General features: G+C 42.3%; 2 protein-coding genes and 1 long non-coding RNA gene across 16 annotated transcripts in view; 2 read left to right on the forward strand and 1 right to left on the reverse strand.

Annotated features, from left to right (window-relative positions):
- The window catches only part of LOC310706878 (uncharacterized protein), a 48,816-nt gene extending 35,758 nt beyond the window's left edge, over positions 1-13,058 (forward strand). For 10 of the 12 annotated variants that reach the window (XR_014526208.1, XR_014526210.1, XR_014526211.1 and 7 more), the window contains 3 exons: positions 7,436-7,486; positions 9,914-10,034; positions 10,649-13,058. Coding sequence is in view for 6 of the 12 variants with exons in the window: in XM_083503280.1 (XP_083359406.1) it covers positions 7,436-7,486; positions 9,914-10,034; positions 10,649-10,785 (309 nt within the window). In the remaining 6 variants the exon portion in view is untranslated. Of the gene's footprint in view, positions 1-7,435; positions 7,487-9,913; positions 10,039-10,648 lie in introns of all 12 variants that reach the window. The other 2 variants (XR_014526209.1, XM_083503281.1) reach the window with 2 other exon arrangements.
- PRKG1 (protein kinase cGMP-dependent 1) overlaps positions 913-23,968 on the reverse strand; it is a 634,135-nt gene continuing 611,079 nt past the window's right edge. For all 3 annotated transcript variants that reach the window (XM_083503064.1, XM_083503065.1, XM_083503066.1), the window contains 8 exons: positions 23,189-23,328; positions 21,930-22,019; positions 17,748-17,889; positions 16,164-16,327; positions 12,837-12,959; positions 12,250-12,312; positions 11,412-11,478; positions 913-7,599 (listed from right to left, as the gene is read on the reverse strand). In XM_083503064.1, the coding sequence (XP_083359190.1) occupies positions 7,501-7,599; positions 11,412-11,478; positions 12,250-12,312; positions 12,837-12,959; positions 16,164-16,327; positions 17,748-17,889; positions 21,930-22,019; positions 23,189-23,328 (888 nt within the window). In that variant the 3' untranslated portion in view covers positions 913-7,500. The remainder of the gene's footprint in view (positions 7,600-11,411; positions 11,479-12,249; positions 12,313-12,836; positions 12,960-16,163; positions 16,328-17,747; positions 17,890-21,929; positions 22,020-23,188; positions 23,329-23,968) is intronic.
- LOC310706883 lies at positions 16,739-21,856 on the forward strand. Its single transcript, XR_014526217.1, has 3 exons — positions 16,739-18,950; positions 19,207-19,814; positions 21,242-21,856. It is a non-coding gene; the product is annotated as an uncharacterized lncRNA (long non-coding RNA).

Consider the following 23,968-nt stretch of genomic DNA (forward strand, 5'->3'; position numbering starts at 1 on the left):
AAGTTAACAGGCACTCCAAGTGTCCTATTTTCCAGGGATTCCAGTCCTGGATTTACGGAAACTGTCTTGGTTTCTGATGTGAACCCAGAATATCCCGTTTTTCCTTAGGACACCCCTATTTTCATCAGAGAAATGTTGGAGAGGAAAAGGTTATGCAACTCACAAGCCAGTGAGACAAGTAACTATACAATCTTTAGAAGACATCCAAAGGCAGCACTGTATAGGGAATTTTTAAATGTTTAATGTTTTATTAAATATTTATTTATTTATTTATTTATTAAACAGGACATCCTTATTGTCATTGGAGAAATGTTGGAGGGTATGAGTTAAGTGGGAGTTGACTCAGGGTGTGTGCAGAGAGGCATGGGATATATCATTAGGCTCCCTACCGCCTTGCAAAAGCAGTTGCCTGTCAAGAGGTTTTACGTGGTTTCATACCCACACAGACTTGTGGGTGTGTGAATTTGTGTGTGTATTAATTTCAGGCGCAGCATCTTTATCCTAATATGAGGAGTAAGGGATATGATTCCACAAAGTTGTGAAAGTACTGAGCGCAGGACAATACTGTATGCCATGGGTAGGCAAACTAAGGCCCGGGGAGCGGATCTGGCCCAATCGCCTTCTAAATATGGCCCACGGATGGTCCAGGAATCAGCGTGTTTTTACATGAGTAGGATGTGTCCTTTTATTTAAAATGAATCTCTGGGTTATTTGTGGGGCATAGGAAGTCGTTCATTTCCCCCCTCAAAATATAGTCCGGCCCCGCACAAGGTCTGAGGGACGGTGACCTGGCCTCCTGTTTAAAAAGTTTGCTGACCCCTGCTGTATGCTGTAAGAATTGACAGCTGAACAACTGTTTAAAATGCAATTCGAAACACATCAGAAGGTAGAAATATGATCAAGGCAACAATATTCAAAAGTAATTTTTTTTATTTCAACTCTATAAAGTATACAACAGGCACTCGGCAATTACAGCTGCAGGGAAAATACAGAGCAAAACAAAAGCAGTTAAGTTTATGATAAAAAGTTTTTGTTTTTGTTTTAGTCTACATCAAAAGAGTGCAACTGGTCAAAGACCATTTGATGAAAGTGTATTCTTGGACAAACAAAACTAAATCCTCCTCTTTCATGTAGAATCCTCAGTAAGAAGAAAACCAAAGGAAAAATAGCCATTAAGATTATAAAGGAAGCCACCGGTGTAAAAACAGCATACATTGGAATAAGTACGGTAGTAGGCAACGCTGAATCAATTTCCCTTTGCTATTAAAGCCTGAAACATCAATGTCTCAGTGCTGTGGTCTGTTTATGGAGTGGACTGTTCACAGAGGAAGAGGACAAATAACACACTTTCAGTGTTTAGCTTTCTAGGTGTACTACTGAGAGTTTGTCTCAGAAACATTTGCATATACAAGGAAACTCATAGAAAGCACTGGTCCTGTTTTGTTCAGTGGTGCAACAAGATTCATTCCTTCTGCAGTCATTGGTTTCACAATGGGAATAATATGCTTTTTTTGTGTGGTGTAAATTTGACAGTCAGTTTGCTAATCATTGGTCTGATCGGAATATTTTTGCAATGGAGCCTATTATAAAATGTGATATGTTAGAACTTTTACTGCACTACAGTTTTAAAATTTGCACAGCTTAGCAAAACAGGAATACCTGTATACAGACTGATAGTATGTCATATATTAATTTGACCTGCACATACATTTATACATTTCACAGAAATGACGCTGTATCTCATTAACAGATACACAGCTCTGGTACATTTATAACAGAAATAAGAGAACAACTTCATCATTTCTGTAATTCATCAATATTATATAATAAAGGCTTATAAACTGTTAGCCGAAAGAACTGTAAAACGCAGCAAGCTAAGAAAGGACAACATTTTGAGGTGTGTTTGTCTTTGTCATGCAGCATAACACCAAATTTGTATTTTTTTTAAATAGGATGCCATGAATTTTAAGGCACTTGCAACAATGCCAAATAACTAGATGATGATCTAAAAACTATGGGACAGATGGACAACGGTACAGTTGACATAAGTTTCAGTAATACTGACAATTATGACATTAATTCAAGTCTACTTTGATCTAAAAACATTACCTTACAAATAAGAAAATGAAAGAATAATGCAATGAAGTTCTAAATAAAAAGCTATATGTGTACCACAAAATATCAACACGAAAAAATATCTATTTACATAAATATTTGCTTGTGGTCCTATTATTAAATAAGAATTTTCTGTGAATGATGCAGCACTGAAATAATAAGCTAAAGCTTACCTGTACCTTTAGAACCCAGTTCTAGCAAATGTGTCTCCATTATGACAGCAAATTTCTTTTTTATGCAGATACACCATCATTTCATATGTTAAAGGGAAGCAGAGGTCCCAAGCACGTTTATAGGGAGTAAACTCTACCAAAATGAATGGACCTTACTCATGAGCAAATTGATCTGAGGACTGCAGCCATAAGTAATAAGTAGTCTGCATACTATATTTCCAAGCAGAACTGCTGGCAAGCTTTCATTCCCAGCCATGTGATTTGGATTTGGGTCATTGGGTGATATTCAGTCCTAGTGCTACTTGGCAGTTGACCCATTGAAGTTAATGGTCATGACCAACTTAGCTTCACTGATTTCAGTGGGTCTACTCTGCATAGGACGTAGTTGACTTATTCTCCACCCCCCACCCCCCACCCCCCGCTGCCGCCCTCACCCTCAAATTGTGTGGTTTTTCCACTTTGGCCTGCAGCTACTAATGATATGTTATGGAGCTAGGGATGTCTGTAATAATATGGCCCTGCTTCATGTCCAGGCGCAGAAAACTCACCATGGGGTGTATTCCATTCTCCTGTGGGATCTGCATGGAAAGAGTAGCATGTGCACCAGTTGTAAGTTGCAGTACACTGAAATGTGAATGTGTGTGTGTATATGCTTTTGTATATATATGTGTGAATAAAAAGTATTACTTATAAATGCAGGGTTTATTAATACACACACGCTAGCTTAAGATATTTAAAATACATTTGGTGAAGAAGATGCCAGTGAGTCATATGAAAAAATAAATCTGTATTAAGTGCACACCGCACCAATTATATACTATTGAATGCGGCTCAAGGACAAACGGAAGGAATCAAGCCTAATAATTCATACCAAGCTCACTTTGAAACTTTCCTTGCATAATTATTACTAAATTTGTGTGTGACTACTCTTCAGCTGAATGCTTTTAGTTTAACACATTGTCATTTCAGCTATTTAGAGTGGAAATAGCATGTTCTCGTGTTTATAACCAGGAAAAGCCAATTAATCAAAAAGAACAAGTTTTGCATTTAAGTTCACTCAGCATAGGAGTATGAATTAAACTGGAGTTCTGGGAGTGCTTTTTAGAAGTGAGTCCACCTGCAATGTAGAAACAAGGTGACTTTTGACCAAGATGACTAGTCATGTTCTAGCCCTATTGTATAAAATGTCAGGAAATGCTTCGGATAGTGTTCAAATGCTTAAGTTTAGAATTGCATATGTGTTGGATGGTGTATAAAAGTAATTGGCAGATGTAACAAATGCTGTGCTATACTGGTTTAAGGAGCAGCAGAAATGATAAATGATGATGTAAAGCTTTTTGCTGTCTTTTATTGGTTTATACTTATAAAGCAGGAGGCTGACTATTAGTTTTAGAAGCCTGAGTTGCATGAAATTATGTTCTTCCAGAAAACTGTTGATATATTTACTTATTGGAGAATGATGTATATCTGTTTAGAAAACCTCTGTTCAAGTTGTTGATAGCTACATGAATGTGAAGAATTGTTGGATTAAATTGTAGAATAGCTCTGAAGTGGCATATTTGATTCCATGCACTTGCAAGCAAAGAGAACCCTGTTTAATGATTTTGACAAATAGTAAAACCAAGGTAAATGTGGTTAATTTTACAAAGAAAAATCCTGACCCCCATTTTATTTATTTATTTAAAAAGTCTGTCCAGATTTGGACAGAAAAGATCATGGGTAGGCAAGGCCTGAGGCCCGGATCTGGCCCAATCACCTTCTAAATCCAGCCCGTGGACAGTCCGGGAATCAGTGTGTTTTTACATGAGTAGAATGTGTCCTTTCATTTAAAATGCATCTCTGGGTTATTTGTGGGGCATAGGAATTTGCTCACCCCCCCAAAAAAAAATACAGCCCAGCCCCCGACAAGGTCTGAGGGACGGTGGACTGGCCCTCTGCTGAAAAAGTTTGCTAACCTGGAAAGATTATGGGTCCATCCAGCACTATTTGGGATTATTGCCACAATGGTTAACTAGCTTTTGCATGCTGGAAGGTCTGTGATTACAGCTACCATATGCAGATTCTGTAATAATTCCTGGTATACAATAAAGTACCTCCTGTAGACTGATTTTATAGGATTAAATAAAGTAGCACTTTATTTTTGTTTTTACTTCACTTCCTTCTGCTTTACTTACCCATATTTTAATTGCAATATTTTAATATATTTTTATGTCTCGTTTGATTAAATGTAGTAAGCAAACAAAGAGCATGCCCCTTCAGCTTCAGCACAATCCAGTACAGTACTTAGGAAATGGTGATATCTCTGTCTAGCTGCACCTCACTAGCCAAGAAGGCTTCATAGTCCTTGCTGATGCTGGTTTTGGCCAGAACACCTCTAAGCAGCTCATAAGAAGCTGTGTGAGGAAGAGTGTGCAAATGCATCAGTGTAGGGGAAGACTTGTCATGTTATAGTGGTGTAAGTTTTGGAAGCTCTGAAGTAGACTGCAAATGGTGCTGCTGTGTTTGCTTTGTGGTTGGATCCTAGTGTTCCCACAAATATTCCTATGTACTGGAAGAAGAGTGCTCTTTCCTAAGATCCAGCGGTTATGTTGTTCCTGACCACTAATACGCATGGTTGTTTTATCACAATCAATCAGGTGGATGCCACAACAAATAGTGGGAAGGCATTCCTGCCCCCCAAAAGGGCTTAAATATCTTGGTTATTTCCACCAGTAATGAGGTGGAAATAGGATCGCAAGTTTGCTGTAATGTATACCAGTGTCAAGCGGGAATGACTCCTGAAAGAGTTATGCTAATGTCAAATGTGCAAGTATATAAGGAAGGCCATGGTTTCTCTTTTTCACTCCTTAAACCCACATGTTCTCTTCTAAAGTATAAGACCAGGAGCCTGGCGGCCTTGAGAAACTGAAAAGGTTGATTGAGCAGTTGCTAATTTTTAAGAAACGAAGATTTTGAGGGCTATTCCGCAGTTTATATTGAGTTAGTAAAAAAACTGCATCGTATCTAAACATTGCAAACTGAAAGCACAATTCTGTGTTTCCTAAATCATATAAATCTTAAAAAATTGCAGTGACATACAGAAAGTGCTGTTGCAAGTTGCTGTTGCCGTTAGGGCTTTGAATGCATATAACCTAGGGAGGGTTTGAAAAATTACATTAAACAAATTGGGTTGGATCTACACTGAGGCTGCTATCATATGCATTCTTTTCTTTGGATGAAAACAGTGGGATTTACTTCTGAGTAAAGCATGCACTGGATCGTCCTGTGAGTTAGTTGAATTTAAGTCCCATCTGGAATCAATTAATAAGTCAAGATTTTATAGTAAGTTAAACAAGTTAGTTTTGCCTGAACTTAAGCCCTTTTAATCCCAAAGGAAGTGAAATCTTGGAAAGGGCAAATCAAGGAGGAGGGAGGTGTAAGTACAAAAAAGATGGAAGCTAGGAGAAACACGGATTAAAAAAAAAGAGAGAGGGTTAAAGTTAACTCATAAAGGGCAAAACTGGAGATTAAAATTGCTTTTTTGGATTCAGGTTATTGTGAGACTGCAGTGGTGTTACTTTGACGGAAATGAACAAGGAAATAGATGTGTTTATCTTCAGTGGCATTTCATATTATGTGATGGCATCTTAAAAGTGGGTTGTAGGGGTTGTTTTTTATTGAACTAATAAAAACTCTGTTGTATACGTAAGGCTGCATTAGCAGTGCAAGTATATTGGAAGTACATGTTTCCTGGTAGATGTCTTCACCGAGATTGCTATCATTATTCTATGTTTTTATAATCTATTACTGTCAAAAGAGTGACACATATATGTTAGAAAGCTCAAGCCTAGTAAGTATGATTCACCCAAACTGGAACATTTTTAACTCTCATTAATTTCCGTATGCACTCAACTCTCCCTTTGAAATGAATGGGATTTTGAAGTGGCCCATTTCAGCTGCACACATTTCAGCTCTATGCTTTTTAGACTGATTGATATAACTTGTGGTTGTATGACGTTTCACAAGGAGAGTGGAATTATTTAATGTTTGCAATAAATAATCAAAATACAGCTAGAAAACAGTGGGACTAAGAATTTGGCAATAAGCAAAACAAATGATGGCAATGCTATATGGAGGAGCAGCAAAAACGTGTGTGTGTGTGTGACTATTATTTTGAGATTTTAGTTGACAATCACATTCCTTGCTACATATTTTCCTGAAAAATGATTGTGGATGTTTGGTTATTTCATGGATTAAAAAATGTACATAGCACCTATATAGTATGCAGTGAGTCTTGCATTTTCCCTCCTTGGGCTCTAAAAGGTAAATGTTATTTTAAGTTCAGTGTAAATTCCTATTGGACCAGTTGGCTGCTATCATTTCCTTTCTAGGACCTTTTGATAAGCACATTTGTCTTTGTTTATAATATAGTTATTATATATATATAATATGTAAAATGAGTAGTTTTATGAATAATCTTCTACATGCTCTTATGTAGCTGTACCAACAAAATTAAATGTTAGATATACCATGTTCTCAGATACGTGTGAGAACCGACCGACCCATACTTGCTTTAACAGTTCAATAAAAACTGTAGCAGTTGTGCTTTTGTTATCAGTTTGGGAGGGGAAAAGCACATCAGAAATTAAATATGGAAAAGGGTAACATTCATTCTTGTCATGAATACTGCTCGAAAAGAAAGACAACCTATATAGCACTGCTTTGACATGAACTCCAAGACCAATAGCTTTGTGGTCCTCATTGGTTTAATACGTTGGCCCGCTTTAAGAGGCCCAACACACTCCTTTTGCTTTTTTGGGAGTACCCCAGATCCCACACTGTAGATTCTACAGTACTTAACATTTCAGAACAGAATTAGCAATACAATGATATTGCAGCTAGAATTATGTGCATCTTATTCTATCAACTTTCAAATTACGACTGGAGTGAGTTCATTACAGTGATAGAAAACACATTTAATTACTGGTGAAAAAGGCTTTGCTTCAGGACCACCATGTCAACTGCTATGTTAAGTTCAAACAGAAAACATGTGAAGAGCACTATTGTCATCTAAGCAAGAAGTCCTAATGCCACTGTAGTGTTACTGTAGCAGCATCAATCAAGGCATCATGGTGACCCCGAGCACTAATCCTTCCCAATTCCTTCAGGTCTGCTGGCAGCCATGTCTCAGGAAGCTGTCTTCAGCAAGGCAGAAGCAGGTAAGAGAAATACATTAAAAGTCTATGTCCCATCCTGAGTTGTCATCAGGTGGTGGTTCATCGTTGTCCTCAGGGAAGCTATCAAAATTGCTTGTATCTGTTGGAGATGCAACCTGTCCAGTGGGGGGAAAAACAGACTTTGTACTGTTGATGATGATGATTTATGCCCAAGCTGTTGTCTGGAATCATTAGTTTTCATGTATACAGATCCCTGTAAATTCATGCTTGCCAGTGAGAATTCCAAAGAACAGCTTTGATTCTACAAGATACTATAGTTTCCATTTATAGAACTGCCATGAGATGTTTTGTTTGTTTTAATTTTCTGAACAAGCATGTCATGGGTTTTGCCTTTCTGGTTATATAGTTTGCAATCTGACTAATATACCGTATTTTTCGCTCTATAGGACGCACTTTTCCCCCTCTAAAAATGAAGGGGAAATGTGTGCATCCTATGGGGTGAATGCAGGCTTTCGCTGAAGCCTGGAGAGCGAGAGGGGTCGGTGCGCACCGACCCCTCTTGCTCTCCAGGCTTCAGGAGAGCCCCAGCGCCAGCCCCACAAGGTCGGGGGACAGCGGGGAGGCGGAACGCTGCCATCCCGCTGTCTCCCGATGTGGTTTAGAGGCTGACGGCGGGGAGATGCGTGCTTCTCCCCGCTGCCTGCCCCGCAAGTTCCGGGGACAGCTGGGAGGCGGACCTGGTTTGAAGGCGGGCAGTGGGGAGAAGAGCGCTTCTCTTTGCTGCCGGCCCCACAAGCGCCTGGGGGGGGGGATAATTTTTTCCCCTTTATTTCCCCCCCAAAAAAACTTGGTGCGTCCTATGGGGCGAAAAATATGGTAAATGTTTTTACTGGCTGTTGATGGTCACTTGGATGAGAAATTTATCTGTAGCAATGGGATCTGTGATGAATGCTTGGAACAGAGGCATGGGGGCTGGGGCCATAGGCACAGTTTTTGTGTGTGTGTTTTTTTGGGGGGGACATATTTCTTATGATGTCCTGCCACCCCATGGGCCTGACAGTGCGTCATGAGCTGTTGTGTCATTTCACAGTGCCCCCGTAGCTGGAGGGTGCCATGAGAAGGACACAAGAGTTCACAGTGCCTGCAAGCCTGGTGCTATTTTGCACACTGCCCTGTTGCATCCTTCTCAGCTGCTCTCAAACTGGAGGGTGGCTTGAGAAGAATGCAACAGATCACCTTGCCAGTCCTGCACCCCTTTTGTAAGTCTTGCAAAGCAGTGCTGGGTTTTGCATAGGTGACATGAGTGAGCCCCTTGAAGCAGGACAGGGCTTCCCACTCTGCAGCTGGGGAGGTGGCAGAGCACAGCCCTGTGCCCGCAATGAACGCTCTGTCACTGTCTTGGAATATTTTGCATGAGAAGCAGCAGTTCAGGAGCATTCAGCAGTTTGGGAAAGGCATAAAATGACATGAGAGAAATGTGCTGAGTGGGTCAGGGTACAAAAGGAGACTTTGTAAAACCTTCTCAGCCATGAAACTTACTGGGTGACCTTGGGCAATTCACCATCTCTCAGCCTAACCCACCTCACAGGTTTGTTCTGAGAATAAAGTGGAGAGGGGGAGAACCATGGCCACCACCTTGAGGTCTTTGGAGGAAAAGGTGGGGCACAAATGTAGCCATAATCATACAAATTCTAAAAGGTACAGATAAAAATAGTACATGCTTTGTTTAACTAAATCTTGAAAAGAATTGATTTGTTTATTGAATTATATACAAATGGCTGTTGCAGTAGAAAAACAAGAACCAGTACAATGGCCAGAATAAACACAACTAGTGCTAGTAGAACAGACGTAATTAGAAATGGGCTGGGCCCAAATAGCAATGGTTAAGCGTAGGGCACCACAGATACAAAAATATATGTTTGTATTATAAACATGAAAGCCAGTGATACAGTGGGCTAGTTTGCATGACACAGTAAGCCAAACTATGACTCCATGAATGCTGCAGCCAAGGTTTGTTCTTGATTACAGCTCAAAATTAGTGAGGAGCCTGCTAAACCACAAATCCCAGTTTGGACAACTTGGGAAGCCAAGCCTTGACTTAGCTCCTCTCCAGGAGACTGCACATTTGTGTGTTAAAAACTAGTTATAAAGCTTACAAATTCATAAAGCTAGCTACGCATCCTTTATATTTCTTATAATTCCTTTTTCTATAGGGTCAAAGGGGGGAGCCCCTGACCACAGCAGAAGTTGGTAGTGAAGGAAATGTTATTTTATCCATATAAGTATATTTTGAAAAGAAACAACAGGTGACAGTGTTAAATTTGGAAACATGGAGAGAAGGAAAGAGAGTTTTGAGTTGGCTGAAGGCAAAGCATCTTGGGGTGATGGAGGAGCTCTCTCTCTCCCTAGGGATGCATACAGCATAATGGAATTTCTAGGTTTCAAGACTGCCTGTTTGTCTCCACTTAGGTTCTGCTTGGATATTTGGAAATAAAGCAAATAGTACAAAGACACCTTAAGTCTCCAGTGCTCGCTCATCCAAAGGAAACTAAACTCGGAAGCGCTGCGCCTGGAACTTCTGACTGCTTGGGTAAGTGGGGAGAAGGTAACAGTCGGTACCTAAAGATAGAGGGGAACCCACTATTTTCAGAAAACTAAGCTTCATGACTCCTAAATAAATTTCAAGGTTTTGTACATTTAAAAGTGATAAATTCATTCATAATTTTCTGCTTTAATTTGTAATTTAGTATTTGTTTTAGGGATTTTCAAAATTGATGGATTGTTTTTCAGTATATCACATGAGTTGCAGATGGGGAAGTGGGTGCTTCAGTTTTCACAGTGAATTCTTAAAACCAGAAAAATGAATATTAAAGCATAGTTCACTATATGAATCAAAATCAAAAATTCACTTTCATCCGAACATTGGAAAAACACAATTTGGTTAAGTCATGAAGCTCATGCTTTCAGGATATACATTGCTTAGCTATATAATATGGGGAAAGGGGTTGCTGAGGATTTGAGAATATTTGTTATCTAAAATAAAATATATCAAATTAAATTGTATCCAAAGAAAAACCCTAAAACAACCAGAGCTTTCACCATTCCTCCTTTTGGAAAGGTCTGTGGGCTTAAAAGGTGAATGTATGCAAGTATATGGTGACTATGGAGAGCTTTCTCCCATTGCTTCATTCCCTGCTGCTACAGTACTGAAACCTGGAGGTACATCCATGAAGTTTGGAGCTCTGGTACAGAAACAGCTGTGCTTCTGTTCAGTCACTTATAAACTACTGTGTTTGGAGGAATCTTTGTATGACTGGTGGAGAGGAAGTGATTACAACTAAGAAGAGGTACCAAAAAGCAAACTATTTTGCACTACTGTACTTTTTTGGGTGGGGGGGGGGGAGAGAGTGTGCCATCAGCTTTGACTCTGCTTAGTCCCTGGTTTATCATTTGGACTAGCATGGAGTTAGTACAGCAGTTGCAGGTGGTAGATATATGCCTGACAGCAAAAGCACAGCCTTTAGCACTGGTATAGAATCGCAGGAACTTGGCAATTGGGAAGGAAATAAAAGGCATGTTGGAGAGACAGGAGGAAGGAGTAAAGGCGAAGCACAAGAGACCTAAAGCAAACTGGCTAGGAAAGAAGAACAAGCAGCTTTACTACAATCAAAAGAAAACAAAATGTCTCTGGAAATACATCTCAGTCCAGGACTCCATCTCTACATATGTGCACAAGCTCTGATGCATCAACGTCAAGAGAAAACTCTGCACTCTTAATGCATGCCCCTGACAACATCATCGGTGAGAAACATGCTTATATAGATAAGCTCCAGTATAGCTGGAGGCCCACAGGGCTTTCAACCAAAGCTGGCTGCTGTTGTAGCAGAGAGTGTTTAAAATTTCTTTCTTCATTCTCTGTTCCAATCTAGCACGTATGAACAAATAACAGAATAAATGGTATACTCACACTTGGTATTATAGGAGGTGTCAATGTACCTTTTCTTAAACCTTCCCAGTTAAAGCCTTCAAACCACCTAAAAACAGGGAAATGATAATATAAGGCAAGGAGCAGGATTTCCAGCCCTGCTAAGTCTCCTGAGGGTTGGGGGAACTGTATGGGAATGGCATAGAGGATGGCAGTTGGTAGGGGGAGTGGTGAAAATGGGATGCCTCGTTCTGCACCACCCACAACCACTTCTGCTAGTGGAAAGTCACACTGCATATAGCACTATAGGAACAAGAATGGCATTTCTCTATACATGGTAAATGTCAAACAAAATGGGACTTTGTGCTATACAGAAAGCATGATGTTTGGCCCCTCATTATGATATGTTGAGTGGGAACTATTCCTGCATTGGTATTTTTAAAAAATATAGAAATTATGTTCTTTGAAGATACTGTTAATTAAAAACCACCAATATATTAACCAACATTCCATGCATTTGTTTCAATGCAAATAGCTCACAGAGCCAATGGCACCCAGTTTTAGGAGCTATAAAGCTCAAGTCCATTGAATTCCCATTAGTGGGAATAGGGACTGCACAAAGAAATACTGGTTGCACCCCAAAAGCCTAGAGGTGGTTTAAATTCAAAGCAGATGCCTCATAATAAGCAATGAACTTGTTTCAAGCTTCAAACTAAAAGAAAGCCTAAACACTGCGTATATACTTCTCCTGTTGCCCTTGCTTCTGTCAGAATTTTCTCCCTCCATTTAGTACTGGGGCAGGACTGTTGCTTCTTATACCATCTGGAAAATGTCCTGTGAACTGATGGTAATAACTTTTCAGCATCTGAAACATACGTACTTGTGCTTTTGAATATCCTTGACACCGTTTTTTAAGTTCCCTAGTCTTTCTGATGGGTTGTCCCTGTAAGAAAAAGAAAAAAAACCACCCCAGCACACAACAGAGTGGAATGAAAAAGCTGGCAGGTAATTCCATTCTCTACTGTCCTCTATTTATTTAAACATTCTCTATCCCACTGTTGTTCTCAATAGCATGCAAGGGAGCTAACAATCAAAAGAGTGGATTATATACTCCAAGTATTACTCTAAGGCTGTAATCTCAACCATGTCTATGTTACACCCTGGCCTTTGGCACCTGAGATGTGTTTTCAAGACCCACCCTATTATTGCAAATGTAGTATGCTTTATAACTGCCTTTAATTTGGAACATTAGGTTGTTGCAATCCACCCTGTGACCTGCTGGTGAAAGGCAGGTAAAAGAATTGATAACAACAACAACATCTATTCAGAAGTACATCAGGACCAACCCAAATACCAAAACATGCACAAAAAGTCTATAGAATGCAACCAGCATCAAAACAGCAAGAACTTGTGGTGCTAATTCACATTCCCTTCTTGACAAAACTAATGCAATCTACAAAATGTTACCTGCATAGTTTTTTAGTTAGGTTAGCAGCATTTTTGGCAATCTTCTTTGGAAATTCAATCATGTCAATCCCCCTTAGTATGATGTTATAAGTTTTCATGGGGTCTGGGCCTGAGAATGGTGGACTAAATAAAAGAAAAGAAAAACCCAAAGTTAAAAATCTGTTTTAATATGTCGTCAAATGTTGTAAGGTAAGGCAATAAAAATGTGTTAAACTCCTGAAAGAGCTTTCATTATATAGCAGTTACGTTCAAGCTGATTTTAGTGCTGTTACTAGATGTTGTACCATCTACGGGAGCTTTCCCCATTGTGGTGCCCTGCAGTTGTTTTAGACTACTACTCAATGGCTGGGGTTTATGGAAGCTGTAGTCCAAAACATCTGGAGGGCATCAGGATGGGAAAGAATGATGTGTAGACCCTTAAAACCAGCAATACCCATGTTACCAGCAGCAAATACATATTAAGTTCTGCAACTTTAAACACAGGGAAACACACATTTTAATGTGATATGCCTATTTATTTAAACTATGACAGAATGCAGAATTTTTGTGTTTCTTTGGTGTAAGGTACCGTATTTTTCGCCCTATAAGACGCACTTTTCCCCCTCCAAAAATGAAGGGGAAATGTGTGTGCGTCTTATGGGGTGAATGCAGACTCCTTGGCTTCAGCAATAGAAACGCGAAGCCTCCGAAGCCTGCGCTCCGGAGGCTTCGCGTTGCTTCCGCTGAAGCCAGGAGAGTCTGCTCTTTGAGGCTGGCGGTGGGGGAAAGCAGCGCTTCCCCCATCGCCAGCCCCAGAGGATGGGGGGGCAGCAGGAAGGCGCGCGACGCCTTGCCGCTACTCTCCAACCCGGCTTCGAGGCTGGCGGTGGGGAAAGCAGCGCTTCCCCCATCGCCAGCCCCAGAGGATGGGGGGCAGCGGGAAGGCGCGCGACACCTTGCCGCTACTCTCCAACCCGGGTTTGAGGCTGGCGGTGGGGAAAGCAGCGCTTCCCCCATCGCCAGCCCCAGAGGATGGGGGGCAGGAGGAAGGTGCGTGACGCCTTCCCGCTACTCTCCAACCCTCCTTTGGGCTTTTGCGGGAGATGGGGGAATTCCCCCACCTACCACAAAAGCAGGCAAAAGCCGCGCGCTCTTTAAAGGGGCTCCGCGGCTTCTGCTGGCTTTTCTACGGGGGGGGGGGATTCCCCCACCTCCTAGAAAAGCCCGCAGGAGCCGCGCACCCTTTAAAGAGCAAGCGGCTCTTGGGGGCTTTTCCCCGAGGAGGGAGAAGGGACTGACTGGCCGAGTCAGTCCCTTCTCCCTCCTGCGGGCTTTTGGAGGAGATGGGGGAATTCCCCCACCTCCTAGAAAAGCCCGCAGGAGCCGCGCACCCTTTAAAGAGCAAGCGGCTCTTGGGGGCTTTTCCCCGAGGAGGGAGAAGGGACTGACTGGCCGAGTCAGTCCCTTCTCCCTCCTGCGGGCTTTTGGAGGAGATGGGGGAATTCCCCCACCTCCTAGAAAAGCCCACAGGAGCCGTGCACCCTTTAAAGAGCGCGCTGCTCTTGGGGGCTTTTCCCCGAGGAGGGAGAAGGGACTGACTGGCTGTTTCAGTCCCTTCTCCCTCCTGGTTGAAAAGCCCGTGGGCTTTTGCGGGAGGTGGGGGAATTCCGCCACCTCCCGCAAAAGCAGGGAGAAGGTCTTGGAGTAGCGCACAGGCTGCGTGCAGCCTGTCCGCTGCTCCCAGAGCTGCGGGGGGGGGGGGGGAATCATATTTTTCCCCTTGATTCCCCCCCCCCCCGAAAACTAGGTGCGTCCTATGGGCTGGTGCGTCCTATAAGGCGAAAAATACGGTAATACAGCTCTTGTCATCATTCCTTCTGAGTTGTAAATCTATAAACCGATGAACCTATTTCTATATATCTGGCAAATAACTGCGCCTTTTTACAAGAGCAGGTACTACGATAATGCTGTATTCATATAATTTTGCATGCTATGGGATGAGATTTCCCTTGAAAATCTTGCTTTTTTGCAACATGAGAATACTTTTCCAGTTCTACATGGATTTATTAAACCAATATAGGCATCATGTTGGGAAAATCTGAGAATTAGGGTCTGAAGAAGTGCACCATTCTAGGAACAGTCAAAGGTACTTTAAAATGCATATATTTGACCCTGATTTTATCACACAACAATTCTGAAAACTCTTCTATCTCTCCCCTACAGGAAAGGGGTTGGTTCAGAATTCCTATGTGCTTAAAGTTCATGGATACAAAAAGGAAAGGATAGGGTGCCTTAATGACTCCCCAACTGTTTCCTTTAACTTTTACATTCCACTAGCACAACAGTTTAGCTGAATAATGGCCTTTGGTGTTCTTAAAAATATGCCACCAACCATGGCCAAAACATATTTTGGAGGACAATATTTTTCTAGCATGTTTTGTGAATTGTAGCTTGCTGATGCTAAAATAATGAGGACCTAGACCAATTGTTTTCTCCTGCATGAGTTAAAACTGAATAACTTTTTGTGACTATTCTATTATTTCTAGACAACAAGTGATAATTTGTCTGCTTACCAAATTACATAGTATTCTGAAGTTGCAATATCTGGAAATTACACAAGGTGTGCTATTATTAGAAATGGTTTCAGTACCACGTCTTAGCATTCAAAGTGCTTTACAGGAATCCATTGTCTTTCTAAAGCTGGCATCCCCAAACCTGGCCGTCTAGTCCCCGTTTTGGGACTACAACTCCCATCATCCCTAGCTAACAGGACCAGTGGTGAGGGATGATGGGAGTTGTAGTCCCAAAATAGCTGGAGGGCCGAGATTGTGGGTGCCTGCTTTAAAGGCTAAGCTGTGGTGCTCCAGATGTTGTTGGACTCCAACTCCCACAATCCCTGACCATGCTTCTGAAAGGCCACAGGTTAGCCATCCACTGTTAAATCATTCCTGACAGATGCTTATGCTGCCTCTCTTAGAAGTGTAAAAACAGACCTGTTTTATATGTGTTTGCTGTACAAAAAACAACAACAAAAGGCTTCCAGAAGAACAAGGAATGGAAACCAAGAGATTTAAATTTGTAACTCTGCACCTCAGTTGTCCAAGCTTTCCCCTTCTGCTGTCTGTTCCGTACCCTTTATTTGCTAGAATGTTGACTGTGAACCAGGGCAAAATAATAATGAGCAGCCTCAACAATAAGTTTTTAGACCTTTTTTTGGGCTGAGGAGTGCATAATCATTGCATATGCAAGCTCTGAACCTCTAGTGCTCCTAATCAAAGTGACAAAGGCAGAAATATTCTCTAATTTGCTGATCTATTTTTATCAGTAGCTCCAATTCAATGCCCATACCTGCCAGTCAAGAGTTCATACATTAAGATTCCCAGTGACCAGTAGTCTGCTGAAATGTCGTGACCTTTGTTCAGGATGATCTCTGGGGCTACATATTCTGGAGTTCCACAAAAAGTCCATGTTTTCTTTCCAAATCCTATTTTTTTTGCAAAGCCAAAATCGACCTGTGAAAGAAAGTTCACACACCCATCAAGAAAGAAAAAAATAAAGAGCAATTATGCAGACACAAAGGCTTGAGGAGATGCTCATGCTTTGCTTAGAATAAACCAGTTCAGAAAGAAATCTTTCATGGGAATATACTCAGAGTGAGAATATAGGGCTAGTACAGAAAGCTATGTAGGAACATCTTTCAGACTTAAGATTTGTACAAAAACAAAATAAATGAGTTCATAACACTTGTTTAAGACTTCAAGTTTTACAGATGGTCAATAATTACTTGATCTGTCCATCCGTCAGCCATCATAATTGGCTATTTTATGTAGGAGCTAACCATATGCAGGCAACTCCCATTTTGCTTGCATTCAAAAAGTGTGCAACCATGCACGCATGGGCCATTTCTGAATCGGGAAGAGGGTGGGGTGGGGGAGGGCTTATGCACACTCCACCAACACACGCAATGACCCAGAATGTAACCCCCCACGCAAAACAGGGGTTGCCTGTAAATAAATAACATAGATCAGTGTTAAACAGGTTCAGCTGTCCCTAGTTTCATAATGATTCTATTGGGGTTAAGTTACAAGAGAGTAGATTTTGTCTCAACATGAGAATAAGCTTCTTAATGGCACTAATGGCCTAGATGGGTGGTGAGTTCTCTCTCACTGGAGGTCTTCAAGCAGAGGCTGATCAGCCATCTGTTAGGAACGCTTTAGTTCTGGATTTCTTGCATCAAGCAGGGGTTGGATTAGATGGGCAATGAGCCCCCTCCTCCAGCTCTGTGATTCTGTGTGGTTTGTACTTGAACACTTGATGGTTTATAGCATAAAAGGAAAGGCACTCCTATCAGCCTTAACGATTGTCCCATCAGCAGCCATGATGATCTCTTTCAAGAACAGCATGTAATAAGTCAGGCATGTCTGAGGCCTAATTATTTTTTTATCGATAATAGTGTAGCACAGCACACAAAAACTAGGGGATTGAAATAACGGACTATTCGCAGAAATAACAAAGGTATGGTTTGAAAAAGAGCCGTTATAGATTCAGTGTTTCTTTGGATGAAATGTTGGGGAAGATGTCAAGCTCTTTATCTAGTACTGGAATCATGTGGTATGAACAATAAATTTCTGAGCGTAATGCCACAAAGGCTATTTAAAACCATTTGTGAACTTCAACTTCTGCTCGTCTAAGATTCGGAAACAGTGAGATTAATTTGTTTTCATTAGTCCTTTTTACAAACTGATTTATCCTGGCAGTACAGAGCTGAGTACTGCTGTTCAGCCAGAAGCACTATTTTATGGCTGTTATAAACCCATTGGAGAAGGCATTTTATTATAATGGCGAAGGAGACAGACCCTTAACTACAATGCAGTGCGCATCTCAATGTAATATTTTATTGCTATTTGGAAGGAAAACATCATGAGTACTCACCAGTTTGGCATAACCTCGGTGATCTAAAATGAGGTTTTCTGGCTTGAGGTCCCTATAAATGATTCCTTTGGAATGCAGATAGGCAAAAGCTTCTACCACACATGCAGTATAAAATCTGGTTGTAGAATCTTCAAATGAACCTCTGCAACCAGGGATACGGGGTGTGAGAAGTGAGAGGAGAAAGACTGAGAGATCAACAGTGCTTTACATTTATGCTTCACATGAACATATTTGTATTTAAAACGTTTCATACGCATTGTTTCTGTAACAAACACATCTGTTTGGGGTTTTTTTAATCTCCATGTTGCAGATAATGAAATACAGTAGCAACCTACCTAAGGCCACTTGCCACCATGGGCACCATGAATTGACATCATCTCATGACAAAGGTTAAAATTGAACTTAGGGCGCCCTGGTTCATATCTCAATGTCTTAGCTATTACACAACACCAGCTCCAGTGTATGAATAAGCAGAGAGGCAAACATAACATTTTAAGGACTCTCTCTTCTGATATAAACTTAAACTAGTCAGCTCATCTCCTGATGCCCAGTGCTATATCCCCCTACCATCTGACATACAGTGAGACAGGGCTCTCCTAGTGCTACTGATATAGAAGTGTGCTGCAGGTGCTGGAGGGTTTGGATGTGAAAAGGAGCAAAGAGGCATCCCTTCCCTTCTATGCCTGCTAGTTGAGCAGGTAATGGGTACTGGGGCCTCTTGGGGATTTTGAGGATGAATCTGACCCTGTTAATGGTCCTCGTTATGACACAGTGGATGCTGCAGTATAATCTGACTAGTAATTGGGTTCAGAATAAGCCTAGATATCCCCCAGTTTTGTTTGGATGGAGGAGGGGGAAATTGCTGAGCCTGGTTGCTGAGCTTGGTTACAAGTCATACCAGAGAAGGCTTCACCAATCGCTAATCTCTCACAAACCAAGCCACTTTGCCCATTTTCCTTAGAAACCTAAATCCTAGGTGACAAATGCCCCACCCCTTACCCTGTAGGGAAGGATCAAAGTAGCAGGGACTGGCCAGTTAGAACCACAGAGCATGTCTGATTTGGGACACAAAGAACCTAGAAGCTCCATCATTATGAAGGTAGGCATCAGATTAGTTTTGGTCTGCACTATAAGAAAGGTTTGCTTTTGCATGGCTGAAAAGTAATTTGGAGGACATTGCAGTGACTTGTGTAACTACATACAGTGGTGCCTCGCAAGACGAAAAGAATTCGTTCCGCGAGTCTTTTCGTTTTGCGATGTTTTTCGTCTTGCGAAGCACGGTCCGTCGCAACTGCACCTCTTCAAGCGGCTTTTAAAAAAAAGCGCAAGACATTTTCATCTTGCGAAGCAAGCCCATAGGGAAATTCGTCTAGCGAAGCAACGCAAAAACAGAAAACCCTTTCGTCTAGCGAGTTTTTCGTCTTGCGAGGCATTCGTCTTGAGGGGCACCACTGTACAGGGTTTTAAGTTTGGAGTAATTGCTTTGATCTCCACTGGCAGCAGTAAACCTTACAAACTGAGAAAGCATCGTTCAACCACTTTTAGCATGTAATGCATATGAAAACAACCTAAAGGACTTGTGGTGTCAGGAAAGCATATTTCATATATTTAATGACTTGACTGCAGCAGCCCCACTGGCTGCCAGAAAAACACTACTGTGAAACAGCTGTAAGGTTATCATGGAATCATATTTCTTTGCTTGTTTGCTTAGTTGTTGAAGGCTTATGATTTTTTAAAAGCCACAAATATCTTCCTCACATGCTGCACTAAAAATAAAAATAAAAGTATTCCAGTGGGAACAAAGAAAGGTATCGATACCACAATATTCTCACGAGCATACCGCAAGGTCGAAAATAATTGGTTTATATTACAGTCAGCTGTCAAACATTGTATTTCAGGAATTGGAAATATTAGATCTTAAATTCTTGAATAATACTCCAAACTGTTTATTAGCAAGCTGTTTGCAGTATGTCCCCCACCTCCCATTAATAGAAAACAAGTCTGCAGGTACAAACTTGTTTTCAACAACTATTCTACTCTTACATTCCCCACAAATACTTTAAAGCAGTGTTTCCCAACCTTTTTTGGGCAAAGGCACACTTGTTTCATGAAAAAAATCTCGAGGCACACCACCATTACAGCCCCGTGACGTCAGCGCACAGCGTCACGCCGGGAGGGACATGAATTGCTAGCAAATTACATAATCACCTCCTTGAGGGCTGGCTCATCTTCTCCGAAGGCAGAACCCCATTAATTAACAGCACAGACTCACACCATAGCCAAGACGAGGGGGGAAAACCTCAGTCATGCACAGTCATGCACATGTGGGGGCTAAATGAGGACGAAGACCGGGCAGAGAGCAGGGTTCAAATCACCCCACCTGGCCAGGACAATCCCTGGGTGCTCCCTTGGGCCACTCGCCTGACCCACCTCGCAGGGCTGTTGTTGCGAGGATAACACGGGGAGAACCACGCGCGCCCCCGGGAGCTCCTTGGAGGAGAAAGCGGGCAATGAATGCAATGCACGAAATATATGAGAGGCGACCAGGTTTTGCAGGTGAGGGGCCCCCGCCAGCCTCCGCTTCCAACACCCGGCGCAACGACGCCGAAGTTTCCCCCTGGGCTCGGCTCGGGGAGCAGCGCTGCTCCCCCCGGCTCCCCTTCGCCCTCCCGGCTCTCTCTGCCGCCCACTGGGGACCCCCCTCACCTGCCAAGTCCGGAGCGCCGGTGGAAGTTGCATGCATGCATGCAGGGCGCCGCGTTGCCATTGCATTGCACTGCACTCCATGCAACGCCTGCACGCATGCATTGCCTTGCACGCCCGCCAAGGGGTCTCCCCGCGGTCCGATGCGTCCCCTCCGGCGCGGATGCAGCATTGCAAAAATAAAAACCCCCCGACGCAGCCCTACCTGGGGGGCAGCCTCCGCCTCCGCCTCCGCGGGGATCCCCGGGCTCCATCCTGCCGCCCGATCTCCGCGGGGGCGCAGGCAGGCTGCGCGGGGTCTGCGCGGAAGAGCCCCTGCCCGCCCGGCCGCTGCGCTCATTCCATGGCCAGGAGAAGAGCGCTTCAAACAAAACGCCCGGCCCGCCAGGCCACGCTGGGAAACGTAGTTTGCGCACCCCGCGCGGGCGCGGAGCCCAAGGGCGAGGGGACTACGGATCCCGGCAGCCCCCGCGCCGGGGACGGAGGGGGAGAGGCCGGGTGCAGGGATGGAGGGACGGGTGGGCGAGCGAGTGAGTGAGTGGCAGCCGCCAAGGCTTGGCCGAGAGCCAGGAAGGGCCTCCCCGGAGGAGGAGGAGGAGGAGGAGGGAGGCGCAGAGCGGGAGGGAGGGAGGGAACCCCAGGGGTCATCTAGTGACGGCGCCCCAATCGAAAATTTGACTTAAAAAAAAAATCTTTCAAATTTTTTAATTTTTCCCGCGGCACACCAGGCAACATCTCGCGGCACACTAGTGTGCCACGGAACAGTGGTTGGGAAACACTGCTTTAAAGAGAGCACTTTAAACCCTCGGCTGAAGCTTAGAAAGTGTTTCAAAAATCCAATCATTTACGAGCCATTTAAATATTGTACCAAGCATTTCTCCCCAATATAAATTCAGCTTCTACCTTGAATTTCAATGTAAGCTGAGTTTCAATCATAGGTTAACATTTCTATTTCTGCCTTATAACTGGCCAGGAAATTACCTTTAAATCTACTGAAACTTTTTCTATTTCCAGAGGTGAATGCTGTTTTGATACCATAATGTTTCAGTTACTAAGTAATATTAATGGATGGTCTGAGGAAAAGCAAAATATAAACCCTTTTCAAAGCTAGATGGCAGTATATACCATGACTATCAGAGAAAAAGAATTACAAGCATTTCAAAGGGTTTTTTAAAGTAAATAAACAAACCCCAGCACCTTGCAATTTGAGTGTGTGTGTGTGGTTTTTGGTTTTTTTTTTTACTAAAGGTTAGGAATTTACTTCTGAAATTTTTTTGAAGGACAAAAGAAAAGTAACTTTTGGTAAATAATTATTATACCCTTCTTCCCTTTGTTGTGCTATTATGTTAATGCTGCTGGTTACTAACTTTCTCCCTATTATCAGTAGTTTATTCTCACTAATTCTTATTTCAGAGTGACCATTCAGTATGCTGGAAGAATTTCATTTCCTATCCAAAGGAATGATGCAGTTTCCCTTACCTGTCCCTGAGAATTGTCCAAAGCTCTCCACCTAAACAGGCTTCCATCAACATATATAAATATTTGCTGTCCTTGAACGTCCTGTATAGCCTATTCGAGAGGGAGAAGAAAACTTGTAATTTTATGTTGTGAACTGCCCTGAGATCTACAGATATGGGGGGCGGTGTTAAACAAATGTAATTATTAATAATACTACTACTAGGATTTTAATCAATATAATCTATGTATTATTATAATCTAGGGGGCAGGAAGGACGTACTGATCTCCAGAGAGTTTAGGGATGATATTTTTGATTCTCTGAAACTATAATGCTATGCCCATTTGCTTGGATGTGACTCACTGAACTCAGTGGGGCTCGCTTCTAAGTCAACATGCATATGATTGCACTTAGTCAATAGATGCAACCAGCAACATTGTATAGGGCAGCCTATACAGGCAGAGAGGCACCTGGCTGCAGAAGTTAACATCCCAACTCATTAAAAGTGACGGAGACACCAATGGGGTTTGTCTCCCCCCCCCAATCTTCTGTTGAGTCCACTTGGAAGAAAAATGCCTTGTATCTTTACTAATAAAATGCATATATATATATATTTTCCTGTATTTTGATCTCTTCTGTTATTTTGGAAGTTTTATATTGCGCTAGGTTTTACCTTCAAATACAGACTACACTGCAACTCTCACATAAATCGTACATAAAGACAGAATAAAAGATAATTCACACACTATGCACAAGCACAGCTTGCTCCACCCCTTCCTCCCTCTCTTGCCAAGCTTGTCAAAACTGCCAGCGAAGAAGGGATGGAAGGAGTGTTCCCGTCCCCTGTTTGAATGTTCTCCCATGCTTTTGAGGTCTCCTTGAAAGGGTTTGAGATTGGATTATCAAGGTATTGGTATAAATCAAAGCTGTGTGTCACAATTCCTGCAATGCATTTGATGCCTCAGGCCGTTTGAATGTCAGCTGTAATGTTTAGAACACATAAGGAATAATCTATGTTTAATCAAACATTGCAAGTGGGGTTGAAAAGCACGTTCCAGCTGAACACATAGGAACACACCCTTATGGTAGGTCAGATCAGTGATCCTTCAAGCTCAGTATCGCCAACATTGCCTGGCATCAGCTCTGCAGGATTTCAGACAGGTCTCTCGAAGCCCTACTTGGAGACAGTGGGGTGGGGCCTTCTGCATGCAAAACAAATGCTCTAACGCTGAGATACAAACTTCAACCAGTAAGGATTTATCAAGGGAAACCACAATAGTACCTCACAATAAAATCTGAGTGAGCCCCTTGCATGATCTGCTTCTCTGAGCGGATGTGCTCCTGCTGTCTTGTGTCCACTATGTGGCGTTTCTTTAGTATCTTCATTGCAAACGTTTTTGATTCATCGCTTTTCAACTGGACCTTAAGGGTGGGGGGGGGGGAAGAAAATGGCAGATTGGAATCAGGGCACACAATGACTCAAGTAGCTAAAATGCTGAACTTTGAACTACAAGTGAAGATAAAAGTTAATACCGTTCATATATTTGAACATCTGGACCCTATAAAGTTTCTAAAAGTGCAAACACAAAACAGGTGGCCATATATATCTACATAGGAATAGTTGGTCTCAAACTGTTGGAAGGACTTGCAAACTTCCCTTTCCAGCATGCTCACCAACTCTGCATCCTGTCTCCTCGCATCATGTATTCTTCAGTTACAGAGCCTTTTGCAATGAACCACATGCTAGCATTGATTTCAATTCGGAAATTCATCAGTTCCAACAAAACAGACGAGCTTCTCTGATATATGTGCACTTCAAACTGATATTAAAAACATGTTTACCAAACAAAAAAAACAAACCCTATAATCCCTATTATCCACACCAGCTGCAGTTCTCATGTCATCTTCAAGGTCATCACACAGTAATCAGATCAAGAGGCTACCAGAGGATGGGCTCATGTGGATTTTCTGTGCAGGAATGGCTGCAGCTGGCTGACCAGCCAAAGTGGGCCAGACACACTTCAAGCAACTGAGGTCACCCAGTCCACAGCTGGGCCTAGAA

This window comes from Podarcis liolepis (genome assembly GCF_965112155.1).
Source record: "Podarcis liolepis genome assembly, chromosome: 5".
NCBI lineage: Eukaryota > Metazoa > Chordata > Lepidosauria > Squamata > Lacertidae > Podarcis > Podarcis liolepis.